Source organism: Miniopterus natalensis, chromosome 9 (assembly GCF_054644295.1).
Source record: "Miniopterus natalensis isolate mMinNat1 chromosome 9, mMinNat1.hap1, whole genome shotgun sequence".
Lineage (NCBI taxonomy): Eukaryota > Metazoa > Chordata > Mammalia > Chiroptera > Miniopteridae > Miniopterus > Miniopterus natalensis.
In genome coordinates this window covers 70888058-70901946 of record NC_142089.1, presented here as the reverse complement: position 1 = coordinate 70901946, position 13889 = coordinate 70888058, and the positions used below count along the sequence as shown (strand labels likewise).

The following is a 13889-nucleotide window of genomic DNA, read 5'->3' as shown; positions in this document are numbered from 1 at the left end:
CTGGCTGAATTGGAAATGACAGAGGAGAAAAAATGATATGGGTGGCAGGTGGCAGGAGATGGGGCCTGTCTACCTACAAAGCCAGCCCGCACAGATAGATCATGTACCCCTTATGAGTTGCAGCCCAAGGCTGTTTTCTATATAGTTCTTTAGATTTCCAGTTTGAGTTTTGAGACTTGACCTAATTTACTGGCTCTTTCCAAAAGATGGTGATGCCCCTGCACTGAGGGTCCCACGAAGAGCACTTGGGGAGTGTGCCACTGTTGTGCATGGATATTGTCATCACTTTGATGTGCTCTTTCCTTAATGCAATAGCCCAGGCAGAGGAATCCACTGAGCTGGCAGAGTCAGCACCTGCTGAAGTTGATGACTGCCTAATAACTCTCCCCTTAAACGACCAGCCTGAGCTTGCTGTGAGTATGGGGACCTGGGGGCAAGATTCTGAACTGTGTCCACCAGGATGCCGACAGGTGGAAGCCACCTCTCCTGGCTTGTAGTCCATTTTCTCCAGGCCAACCATTTGTCTCTTTGTTGACCATTCCCTCCTTTAGATTATTTTTGCCTGCCATATTTATGGGATCTCTTCTTTCTCTCAACTTGGCTCTCCCATGAAATGTGTGACTTGGTGGGCTCTGCCTCCTTCCCTTGTTTGGGACCTGGTGACTGAGATACAGGGAAAGGGGCCTAATCTTTGGAGATAGACCTGTTTTTTTTTTTTTTTTTACTACCTGTGGGAACTTGGGCAAATTACTTAACACCACTGAGCCTGAAGATTCCCATCTATAAAACAGAGGTAATAGCTGGTTCTCAATGTGGACATCTAGGATTAAAAACAGAATGTGTGTACAGCAGCTACACTGCTTAGCACGTGTAGGTATTTTGTCCCTTTGACCTTTGTTTATATTTGATTACCTAGATGCATCATATAGAAGTGTGATGATAGTGTAATCCTTTTTTAAAAAAACAAACACACCAAAGATTATTCCTCTGGATAGTTGGGGTCTGCGAGAAGTTCTCTGCTTATCCCAACAATTCTGAAACTATTAAAGATATTTTTGTAAGTTTTCCTTTGATGTTTCCTTTTGTAACTTTGGAACACTCTGGTTGTCTTTAATAGTGACAACTTTTCTCCTAAGGGTGAATATCAATTTATTGGAACAGCTAACAGTCATTTGGAGGCAACTCCAATAAACAAAGAGCCTAGTGTCTTAGTACTCAGTGGGAATACTTTCTTTGGAGATGTAGAGTGGCTCCAAAAGAATGCTAAAAGAGCTTCAAAGGCACCATAGTTCAATACGTATTTTTTTCTGCAGCAAACAAAGGTAGCTGATGGTTCACCTGAAAAATTGAAACTGGGTGATATGCAACAAGGTAAGATTTTAAAAATCTATCATAAATAAGGCTTGAATTGTAAATATTTACTCCAGAAACTTAACATTTTTTGTTTTTAATTTCCACCATTAGAAGTTACTTCAGAACATGAGTCTTCTTCAGATTTACAAGAACAGTCAGTAAAAATTCTGGTTCCTAAGTTAAAAGACAAATCCAGGTAAGTGATTTTCAAAACTCATCAACCGTTTTAGATTGCTGTTAATGTGACTAGTTAATGTACAAGTCAGCTGTCTAGGTTATCCCCCTTACCTGTATCTGGACATTCCCCGCACGAAGAGAGAGCACTGTGTGCAGTTTAGTGATTTGAGCAGTGGTGAAATGTTCTCCTAGCCTGTAGGTCTCTAATATTATACCCCCAGCATTATCTTTGGTGATGTATTTTTCTGCAGCAAAACATTGAATATGCCTAGCCAGAAAACCTATATCACTGGCATGAATTTATTTGCCACTTTTCCCAGTAGGCCTCTGAAGAACAGGTCATAAGACAAGTGATTTTTTTTACAGCTTTGAGATACAGTATAATTAAAATGAAATAAACTGTACATATTTTAAGTGTATACTTTAATGAGTTTTGGTATATGTCTACACCTAGGAACCATGACTGCAAGCAGATAGTGACCATACCCATCATCACCAAGAATGTCTTCCTGCCCCTTGGAAATCCCACCCTCCTACCCTTCTTCATCCCCCCTCCCACCCTCACCGCAATCACTGATCTGCTTTCTGCCACTATAGATACATTTATAGTTTTAATAATCTTATATAAATGCGATCAAACAGTATGCACTCTTTTTTTCTAGCTTCTTTATTGTAATTATTTTGAGATTCATCCATGTTGTGTATATCAGCAGTTCATTCTTTTATATTGCCTGGTAGTATTCCATTGTGTGCATGGATATACCACCAGTTGTTTATCCATTCACCTGCTGATTGACATTTGAGTTGTTTCCAGTTTTTTTGTTATTACAAGTAAAGTCCTTAGGGTACATACATAAGTCTTTGCATGGACATGTGTTTTCTTTTCTCTTGGGTAAATACATAGGAGTAGAATGGTTGGATCATGTTGATTATGTTAATTTTTAAAAAAAACTGTTAAACTGTTTTCCAAAGTGCTTTAAACATTTTACATTCTCAACAACAACCTTTGAGAATTCTTGATGCTAGACATTCTTGCCAATATTTGATAATGTCTTCTTTATCTTAGCCATTGCAGTGGAAGTGTAGTGGTATTTCACGTGGTTTTAATTTGCATTTCCCTAATGACTAATGGTGTTGTGCATCTTTTCATATGTTTATTTTCCATTTATATATCTTGTTTGGTAAAGTATGTTCAAATCTTTTGCTCATTTAAAAAAATGGTTTATTTTTTTCTTATTAAGTTATATATATCCTACATGTAGTTTTTTTTTATATATTCTACATATAGTTTTTTAAATCAGATATATGTCTGCATATACTTTCTCCTTGTCTGTGACTTATTTTTATAACAATGTCTTTTAAAGAGCAAAAGTTTTAAATTTTTATAAAGTCCAATTTATTGATTTTTATATACTTTATGCATTTAAAAAAATGTTTTTATTGATTTTAGAAAGAGAGGAAGGGAGAGGGAGAGAAAGGGAGAGAGAGAGAGAGAGAGAGAAGCATTGATGTGAGAGGGAAACGTAGATCAGCTGCCTCTGAGACCCAAATCCAGGCATGTGCCCTGACTAGGAATCAAACAGGCAGCCTTTTGTGCACAGGACAACTGTCAACCAACTGAGCCGCACCAGCCAGAGCATATTTTTATGCAGTTAAAGACATGCTTAAGAAATCTTAGGCAAACTCATGATTGGTAGTATTTTTTCTTATGTTTTCTTCTGGAGTTTTTATAGTTTTAGATCTTATTTCAGTTCTTGAGTAATTTTATGTTAATTTTTATATATTGTGTGAGGTAAGGGTTGACGCTCTTTTTCCTTCTTTCTTCCCTCCTTTCCTCTCTTCCTTCCTCTTTTCTTTCTTTCATATGGCTGTCCAATTGTTCCAGACCATTTATTGAAATAATTATTCTTTCCCCCATTTAATTTCCTTGGAAATTCTGTTGAAAAGATCAATTGACCGTATATGTGTGTGTCTATTTCTGGATTCTATATTCTGTTCCAATAATCTATTTGTCTGTCTTTCCATACTGTCTGAATTACCACAGCTTTACTGACATAACTACTGTATCTCATTCTGAAATGAGGTAGTGTTAGTCTTCCAACTTTGTTGGTTTTTTCAAAGTTGTTTTGACTATACTAGGCCCTTTGAATTTCCAGATAAATTTCAGAATCAACTTTACAAAAAATGTCTGTAGGAATTTTGACTGGGATTGTATTGACTTTATAGATCCATTTAGGAAAACCCAGCATCATATATATAATATATCTCTTCATTTATTTAAGACTTTTTTCTTTTTTTTTTTTTAAATATATCTTTATTGATTTCAGAGAGAGGAAAGGATAGGGAGAGAGAGATAGAAACATCAATGATGAGAGAGCCATTGATCGAGCCCGCAACCCAGGCATGTGCCCTGACCGGGAATCGAACCCTGATCTCCTGGATCCTAGGTCCATGCTCAACTGCTGAGCCACTCCCGGCCGGGCAAGCCTTTTTTTATCAGTAATGTTTCATAGTTTTCAATGTGTAAATTTGCATATATTTTGCCAAATTTATCCCTTAGTATTTCATATTCTTTGCTATTATAAATTTTTAAAATTTCAATTTGATTATTCTATAGAAATACAGTTGATTTGTGTATATTGATATTATATCCTTCTTGAACCCACTTAATTTGTTTCATACTTCATTTGATAGAATTTTAGTTGCTGTGCACATTTTAAATACTTAATTTCCAGGAAAGTACAAGAAGTAAACAGCTTGTTTTCTTCACTCCTTTAGAAAGTACATCCCCAGAAACAGTTGTGAATGTGACTGGGAAAACTGTACTTATGGGTGATGTGATTTATCTAAGTAAAATATTCAGTAGAACCTACAAAAAGACTACTAGAACTAATAAGTACATTTTTAAATGTATAATTATAGTTTTAAAAATTGTGGTAAAATACAAATAATGTAAAATATATCATCTTAACCATTTTTAATTTTTTTATTTTCAATTACAGTGAACATACAATATTATATTAGTTTCAAGTGTACAGCATAGTGGTTCGACATTTATATAACTTACAAGACTGAGATAGGTCTTGCACACCCACCTGACACCATGTATAGTTATTACAATATTATTGACTATATTCCCTAAGCTGTACTTTCCATCCCCATGACTATTTTGTATCTGACACTTTGTACTTCTTAATCCCTTCATCTTTCTCACCCAGCCCTTCAGCCCTGCTCTAGCTGGCAACCATCAGTTTGTTCTCTGTATCTATGAATTTGTTTTTGTTTTTTAGATTCCACATATAAACGAAATCATATGGTATTTGTCTTTCTCTGTCTGACTTATTTCACTTGTCATAATATCCTCTATGTCCATCCATGCTGTGCCAAACGGCAAGATTTCATTCTTTATTAAGGCTGAGTGATATTACGTTGTATATATGTACCACTTCTTTTTTATCCAGTTGTCTGTTGACAGACACTTAAGTTTCTTCCATATTTGACCATTGTAAATAATGCTTCACTGAACATAGGGATGCATATATCTTTTTGAATTAAGTATTTTGTATTTCTTCAGAAGTGGGATTGCTGGGTCGTATGATAGTTCTATTTTTAATATTTTTGAGGAACCTCTATACTGTTTTCCATAGTGGCTGCACCAATTTACAATCCCACCAATAGTACACAAGGTTCCTTTTTTTCCACATCATCACCAACACTTGTTTGTTGATTTTTTTTATTTTTATGATAGCCATTCTGACAGGTGTGAGGTGATATCTAATTGTTGTTTTAAATTGCATTTCTCTGATGATTAGTGACATTGAGCATTTTTTCTTATGTCTGTAGGCCATCTGTATGTCCTCTTTGGAGAAATGCCTATTCAGGAAGACAATATCTTTAAGGTGCCAATTTTCCCCAAATTATCTATACATTCCATACAAACCCAACTCAAATCCCAGCAGAGTTTTTCATTTGTTTGGTTTTTTGTTTTTTATTTTAGAAACTGGCAGGCTATTTCTAAATTTCAATGTCCAATAATTGCCAAAACAGATTTCAAAAAGAAATACAAAGTGGGAGGGCCAACACACTACCTGTTTTCAAGACTTATTATAAAGCTACAGTATCAGGAGAATATGGTATTAGTTTAAAGATAGATAAACAAATGGAATAGACTAGGAGATCCAGAGATAGACATACCCAGATATGAACAACTAACTGGTCAGTAACAAAAATGCAAAGACAATTCAGTGGAAAAGGATGGGCTTTTTTCAAAAGATGATGCTAGAACAACTGAATACCCATATATGCAATAAAATAAATGATTTTTGATCTTTACCTTCCACCATATAAAAAAATTAACTAAAGAAATTGATCATAGACCTAAGTATAAAACTTATTTGAAAGAAAACATAAGAAAAAATACTTGCAACCTTGGGTTAAGCAAAGATTTCTTAGATATGACACCAAAGGTACAGTCCATAAAACCAACAAATTGATAAATTGGACTTAATTAAGATTGTTTCCATATCTTGGCTATTGTAAATAATGCTGCAATGAACATGAGCGTGAAATCTCTTCAAGATCCTGATTTCAGTACCACTGAATATATGGGATTGCTGGATCATATAACAGTTCTATTTTTAATTTTTTTAAAGAAGTGCCATACAGTTTTCTATAATGGCTATACTGTTTTACATTTCCATCAAATGTGCAAGGAAGGGTTCCAACTTCTCCACATCTTCAGCAACACTTAGATTTTTTTAATACTAGCAAACCATAAAATAGGGGTTAATATTCAAAATACATAAGGAACTCCCATAATTTAGTAGGAAAAAATCACCTGGTTAAAAAATAGAGAAAGGGTTTGAATAGACATTTCTCCAAAGAAGACATGTGGATGGCCAACAGGTATATGAAAAGATGGTCACCATCATTAATTGGGGAAAGCTTTTTCAGCACCCCAGATTCTAAGGCAGAGCCAGAGAGAAAGCCCTCTCTGCAGCTTTGCCAGAGTCTGTTGCTTATTTCCTGGTCCTACCCTAACTTCCTCTTTGTCTGCCCGACAGAGAGGGGTCCACAAAGTCTTGTTTTGTTTTAAAAACCAGTTATCAGGCAGCGACTCTATGGAAATGGGCTGCAAGGTGGGTTTGTCTATAGGATGTGGTGCTCCCCATGCCCGAGGCTCGCATCAGGCAAAAATGTTAGGGCTGTGAAGCGAGGGAAGGAGCAGATGATGGTCGTACAGTTCCATTGACCCGATATATTTTGTTTTAGGAAAGAATCTACTTTCAGAGGTGACAGAAAGCCAGAAACAAGGATGCCGGTAATGAAGTAACTTTTATTGTCTGGGGGCATTACTTCCCAGGTTTTAGTTATTTGCCTGCCATCTTCTAAATTTCTCATGGCTCTGCGCTTTATCTCTATATTTCTCCATCCAGTTGATCTTAAACTTACTTTAAAGATAATTATTTCACTTCCAAATGGAAAATCATCATGAGTTGTTACAAACAGTAGGTAAGCCCCCAGGTAGATACAGTGGAAAATAACAGAGTTATCATATGGAACTGTACCTTTACTTGTATTAGGCCTGTTCTCGCTTTTTGAAAAAAGATTAGTAAGTAGAAGATAAGTGTTCAAGACCTACTAACACTGGAAATTTAGCCTGAATAGGAGCAGATGTGGTAATGAATTGAAATGTTTTGCTCTGAGTCAGGGACGTGGTGTTGTTTCTCTGGGCACCAGCTTCCACCTCTCCAGCTTGCCTCCCACCTTGGGAAGGTCAGTGCTCTAAATCTGTAGTCAGAGCATTTAAAAAATCTCTATAATGAACATTAAATGAAGTCTTCAAAAAATTGGAGATCATGAGCTTAAGCAAATGAGTTCTGGCTCTTTCTGGCTTGCTTGTAGCCGTGGTCCTCACTCCCCACTGCGCATCTTCTAGCTGGGATCCCCAGGGGAGCTGATGAAAAGACAAGCCCGGATCCCTTCCCAGATGACTCTGACTTAGCTGGTCCAGGGTGGAGCCCAGGCATGAGGATTTGTTTTAAAGCCCCTCCTGGTGATTCTAATATGAGCCAACTTTAAAAACAACTGCTCTGGGTACTTGTGTTTTTGTAAATAACTTTCAGCACTTTTTAATATAAAACTAAAGAAACTGGGAAGGCCTTGCTGTGTGTGTGGTTGTTGTTTTTTTAAATTGGGCGCATTCAGTGGAGTGATGTGTGGTTTTTACAAGACACTGGCTGAGCAGGTCTGGAACAAATGTGGGGCTTCCACCGACCTTTTTATTTTTATCCTAAGAGGAAAGTGCAGATAGGCCTGGCTCACAGAGTTCCTTTCAAAAATGAGCTTCTTGCCCAGCTGGCGTGGCTCAGTGGTTGAGCATCGACCTATGATCTAGGCGATCACGGTTCAATTCCCTGTCAGGGCACATGCCCGGGTTGCGGGCTCGATCCCCAGTAGTGTGCAGGAGGCAGCCGATCAATGACTCATCATTGATGTTTCTATCTCTCTTGCACTCCCCCTTCCTCTCTCTGAAATTAGTATATATATATATTATTACATATAATATATATATGTGTATATATATTTTTTAAATGAACTTCTCTACAAAATGGTGAACTGCTGAACATTTTAAATTGGGTCTTCAAAAATAAATTCATTTGAAAAATAGATAGTTCACCATCACCCACCTTAAAGGTTACGGGCTGTGTTACCGTAAACAGGGGCGATGCTGGTTGCCACCTGGAGCTGTTTCTATGCTTTGCCATTTCAGGCACAGGGTTGGTCCTCCAGCTGATGTGTCAGGTTGAGAAGAGCATGTGAGGTACTGTCACCACTTAATACTTTGGATTCATGAGAATCCTCCCTGGCCTGAAATGAGAACGAGCTGTTACGAGCTGAATGGTGGAGCCCCTATTGAGAGAGACGCAGGGTGGCGTAAGGACTGGGTCCCTGGAGGGGCACAGAGGCCAGGGCTCAAATAGAGATGTGTTTTGTTAAAGTCAGAACATATTTTATATTCAAATTGAGCATAAACATTTATTTGTTACAGCATTTATAAAAATGAATCAAAAATAGAAAAATATTTAAAAAATCTAAGTATCAATGTACAGTTAAATAATTCACCAGAACAGATTAGATTTGCCCTCAATCTCTAACTTTATAGTTCAGGCTCAATTTCTTCTTTTTTTAAAAATCCTCACCCAAGAATATGTTTTTCATTGATTCTAGAGAGAGGGGAAGGGAGAGGGAGAGAGAAACAGTGGTGTGAGAGAGAAACATTGATCGGCTGCCTCACGTACAGGCCCGATTGGGAGTTGAACCCGAGACCTGGGTATGTGCCCTGACTAGGAATCAAGCCGGTGACCCTTCAATGCCCAGGACGATACCCTAACCACTTAACCACACTGGCCAGGGCCAGGCTCAGTTTCCAAAGGCTTTCAGGTTTAAGTAGAAATGACCCTCATTTTTATCTTAGTTCTTCTAAAATGTAGACAAGCATGTGTTTGCAAAAATTATTTGCATACTTTCTTTTGTCGTTTAGATTAGTGTTTTGGAGTTATAGTGTTGACAGGATATTGAGGTGCATCCGCTTTTAAACAGCTACCCAGCATCTCTCCAGTTGCGAGTATCTGACTAGAGAGGAATTTGTCACAGTTGCAACAGCCGCTCGGTTGAGACTTGTTTCCCCTTCCCCTCTTTACTCCTGTGCCTTTTTCTTACGTAAGAGACCCCCTTACTCCTCTCTTGCCTGACTTCATACTGACAGGCTTGATTGTACATAGAGGGTGCTGACACCCTTTTGAAAGTGCTCATTTACCATCTGTGTCTGTGGAAGTTCAATTACAGGAAACACCTCTTCTCAGAGAGCAATGGAGAGTCAAGTTCCAGTGCCACTGGCACCGCCCTGTCTTGGACGGTTCACCAAGACAGGAAATCCCTAAAACCATATCCCAGGAGGAAAAAGACAAGAACCAGAAGTAGCTTAAGAAGTAAGTTGGGCACCTGCCTTCCTTCAGGCCCTTTTTTAAGTAAGTCGGCAGGTGTGTATTTCTCAGTATGTGGGGAGAGAGGCCTCCAGAGAGCCGTGTATGATCCTGTGAGTTCCTGCCCCGCTGCGATTACACTGAAAAGGCACAATGTACATACTTGAAACTACAAAACTATGGGAATGGCTGAGATAGGAACTGACCATAAGTGGAGGAGGAGTTCCCAGGGAGGAAGCTGAAATGAGCTGGAATCATCACGGAAAGCTTTGGGGAAGAGTTGGGTGGGACTTGAGCTCATCCTCGGGGAAAGAATAGGCGTGGGGAAGGGCAGCTTGCTGAGTTAGGCAGAACTACAAGGACAGACTGAGCACGTGAGGACCATATTCGAGGACGTGATATGGAGCAGAGAATCCATGCTGGGTGGTGAGGAGCAGAGTTGGATCACTAGAAAGGGATCTTACGAGCCAGACCTTGGAGCCAGTTGTGGGAAATAGGAATTGCTTCTCGCCTGCACATGTATAATGGGAGAGGGATAGATGAATTTTTGTATTTCTCACAAGTAAATTTATCCATTGCATACTTTCTCCTTCCATTTTAGTCTTGCCACTTTCCCCTCTCAGTCCTGGGAGTGACCACTATAAAGACCAGGTAAGTCAATTTTATCTCGGCTGCCCTGTGCCCCATGGCATCAAGCATGGCACAGGTTGATCTGTTCAGGGTTAGGCTGTATTTATTTCTAATAAAAACTCCTTTCGGGAATATGAGAGTAACAAGGCAGTGGTATGTAATCCACTGTCAGTAGAAGCTGCAAGGACTTTTAAACGTTTAGTACGGCTCTTGGGTAAAGATTTAGGATCTTTTTTGTTGTTCCCAAATGTTGCCAAAAGGTTATAATAGTGCATCAAATCTGGGCTGTTCTGATTTCTGCAAATGTGTTCCCTTCTGAGTTTAGTTTAAAAAATAAACTTCTTGGTTTAATTCTTCCCTTAGTGTTCAGTTTGTTGATATGTTGTTTCCAAAGCTTTTAATGATTTAAACATTCAGTCTTTATTATGCAAGGGGTTGAAATGCCTGCGAGGTTATATAAACATTGAATAAACCCTCAGAGGTTCTTAATTCCCTTCAGTTACCCTGGTTTTATAGCAAAGTAGTTAAGAGTCTGAACACTAGTGTCCTCCAGACCAATGCAAAGCTGATTTATCCTGTGATTAGCTGAATCACCTCTCTCAGCAGTTGGCTTTTCTTGTCAAATGAGAACTGTCATGCCTGGCCCCTGGGATTCTGAGGGCATCAACAACAACGTGGTTAGTGCTCCAACCACAGCTAGTTATCTGCCCCCCACCTGGCTTCCTCCTTCAGCCAGGGGAGCATAGCCCTCTGTGAATCTTAGGGGTTCTCAGGTCCTGTACGACAAAGTATTCAACTCTGCCATCGTAGCATGAAGGCTGCCATGGACTACACTGGCATGAATGGGCGTGTTGTGTTCTGATAAAATGTTATTTACCAGAACCTGATTTAGAGCGGTGGCTAACTTCAGCTGTCATCAGAATGACCAGGATGGCTTGTAAACACACAGATTGCTGGGTCCTGTCCCCAGAGCTTCTGATTGAGTAGGTCATAGGTGGGGCTTGAGAATTTGCATTTCCATCAGGGTCCCAGGTGTTGCTGATGCTGTGGTCGAGGACCACACTTTGAGAACTTTGACTTGGAGTTATTTTTGATTTAGAATTTTCAATTGATATATGACCTAGTGTGCTCCAACTCTGGGATCTAATAGACTTAGTGTTTAGTTTCAAATGGAGCAAATCCAATACTTAAACTTTTTTAAAGGATATTGGAAACATCTTGGAATTTTTTATAACTTGTCTTGCGTGGTTACGAATGTTAACACTTCTAAAAAGTACTATATTTTAGGCTAAACTTCTAACACCATTGTGGAAAGATACCTCCAGGCAAAATAATGCCATACCTCCAAAAATTTCTGGACCAAAATTTCAGGGTAGTTCTGCCCGTTTAACTCCTGAAGCTTCTGCCCAGAAAACAGGTACCCGATTTCTGTTAATTTACATAGAAAAAAATTATTATATTTTGGGAGAGGTAGTTTGAAATAAATAAAACATTTTTCTTTTACTATCTGTTGGAGAAAGTGTGAAGGCATGAGTGTTCTTTTCTTCAATATTCTCATTGGCAAGAGATAGAGGAGATTATGTTTTAATTTTGCTTTAACATTTGAGGTCAGCTTGTGCATAAGAAGCAACTCAAATGACGACGTGCTAGCAGGGGCTGGCAAACTTTTTAAGGACTGGGTAGTGCATACTTATTGCTTTTTGGCCCCTATACTTTCTGCTGCAACTATTTAACTCTGCAGTTGCAGCACAAAATCAGCCCTAGGCAAGATGTAAACTGATGGGCATGGCTTTGTTTCCATAAAACTTTATTTGTAAAACCAGGTGGCAGAAGGGGCCTGAGGGGCCAGAGTTTGCCAACCCTTGACCTATAAGGTTTATCTTAACCCCCCACTGGATTTTATTAAAACTACTTGCATCTTTTAAACTTGTAAGAGTAGGGGTTTTGTTTCTCTCACCTTTATCAGCTTACTCAGCACATTGCCAGGCAATTAACGGCACTAAGTAAGTGTGCAACTGGCCACCTTCTAGCTTGGCTGCCACTGGCAGAAAAGAAACAAGGAGAGAGGAAAATTAGCAGAAGAGAGTAAGAGGGAATAGGGGAGTGGAACGAAGAGAGAAGGAGATGCAGGGACCACAAGGTGGAGGCAGTAGAATCCTGGCCCATGAATTTGGGGCCAGATGGACACTATGAAAGGTGCTGATCTCATGGAGGGAACTGGCCATTCATTTTATCTACAGGGCTGCAAACCCAGTAGCCTTCCATACGTGCCACAAAGGAGCCAGTCGTTGGTTTTTGTTTCAGTCAGTCCTGTGTCCCCTTTGCTTTTGATGGTGGGATTTACTTGCAGAGGGATGGTGAAATGTTAGTGCCTGGGGCTGCTGCTTAGTGTGCTCATTCCCTCGAATCTGTTCTAAGACTTGGAACTTCAGAGCCCCCGCCCCCAGAGCAGCCCGTCTTCATTGCAGCGCTCAGAAGCTGAAGAGCATGCGTCTGAGGTACAGTTTAATTGTTGAATTTTCACCGGGTTTTCCAGAATTAATGTTATATTTGCCTAATGTACTGGCTTGTTCCGCTTGAGGGGTGATGTAACATCATTTGCATTTTATTTGACATAAATACATATACTTGTGGCCTTCTTGTTGTTTTTCAAGTCTGTGAACCAAGACTCACTGATGAAAAGTGCTAACCTCAGGCGTAAACTGGGAAACCTGGAAGACAGAGGTGAGAGAATTCTAAACTCTTTTTGTAGAATACAGCAAAATTGATCTGATTTTGGCGGCTGGGCTGTTACTCAAATTGCAACAGATAAAATCACTTTACCGAGGGCCGGCTGCCAGGCCTTGGAGAGCGCAGTGTGATCTGCACACTAGCTCCCAACGTGTGTGAAGGTCAAGGAGAGGGGCAGGGGGCTTCACTCAGGAACGAGAACGGCCTGTGTCAAGAAGCATATAGCTTGGAGTCCTGGATCCTGCCAACCAGCACCCCTCCTCTTCGGCCTTACAGAAGGGCTTAGTGGGGGCACTTACAGTTTATCAGCAGTGTTTCAAAAGGTCATGTAGCCAAGGTATTAAAACTTCTGAATTCATTTCTCATGGTAACAGTGATAGGAAGGTTTCCTGGCCAGCTCACCATGTGCTGAATTGGTAGAGCGCCTAACTAACCACTCTTTTAGGGTGTTTGTGAACTGTTTGTTTTTTCTTCACATTTTAAGTTAAATAGTAGGGAGATTCCAATAGTTTGAACTGTGTTCAGGATATTTAGCGTATCAATACAGCAAACATCTGCGAACCACCAGTTTAAGAAACATTACTTTTTCCAAATCTTGGTTCGCTCCACCCCACACCATCCCCACCCCTTCCGCCCTCATAGCAGTCCATGAAGCTTCGTTTTGTGTTAGATTCCACCGCTTTTGCTTTTTTCACTTTTACATTGTGAAGAATACCATATTCAGAAGAGAAAAAAGACATGCATGTGGTTTAAAGAGCGATCATAAGGTGACCGTGTCTGCAACTCAGAATGAGAACCAGAAAATTGTCACTGGCTTGGGACCCTTGCACACAGGCCCATGCCCTGTTCGTCCCCTCTGTCCCTCACAGAGGCCACAACAGCCCTGAGCTGTGGAAACGCTTCTGTCGCTTTTCCCTTTCGTTAATTTTACTTTTGTGTGTGTGTGCATCCCTAAATAATACGTAGTTTATATTTGATTTGAAATGTAAACAAACGGCATCATGCTGTGACTAT

At 39.6% G+C, this 13889-nt stretch overlaps 1 protein-coding gene across 1 annotated transcript in view; it reads left to right on the top strand.

Moving 5' to 3' along the window:
* The window catches only part of SYCP2L (synaptonemal complex protein 2 like), a 60877-nt gene that overhangs the window by 32946 nt on the left and 14042 nt on the right, over positions 1-13889 (top strand). Inside the window, exons 17-20 of the mRNA XM_087820723.1 lie at positions 1465-1549; positions 9379-9521; positions 12564-12643; positions 12800-12869. Of these exons, the coding sequence (XP_087676849.1) occupies positions 1465-1549; positions 9379-9521; positions 12564-12643; positions 12800-12869 (378 nt within the window). The remainder of the gene's footprint in view (positions 1-1464; positions 1550-9378; positions 9522-12563; positions 12644-12799; positions 12870-13889) is intronic.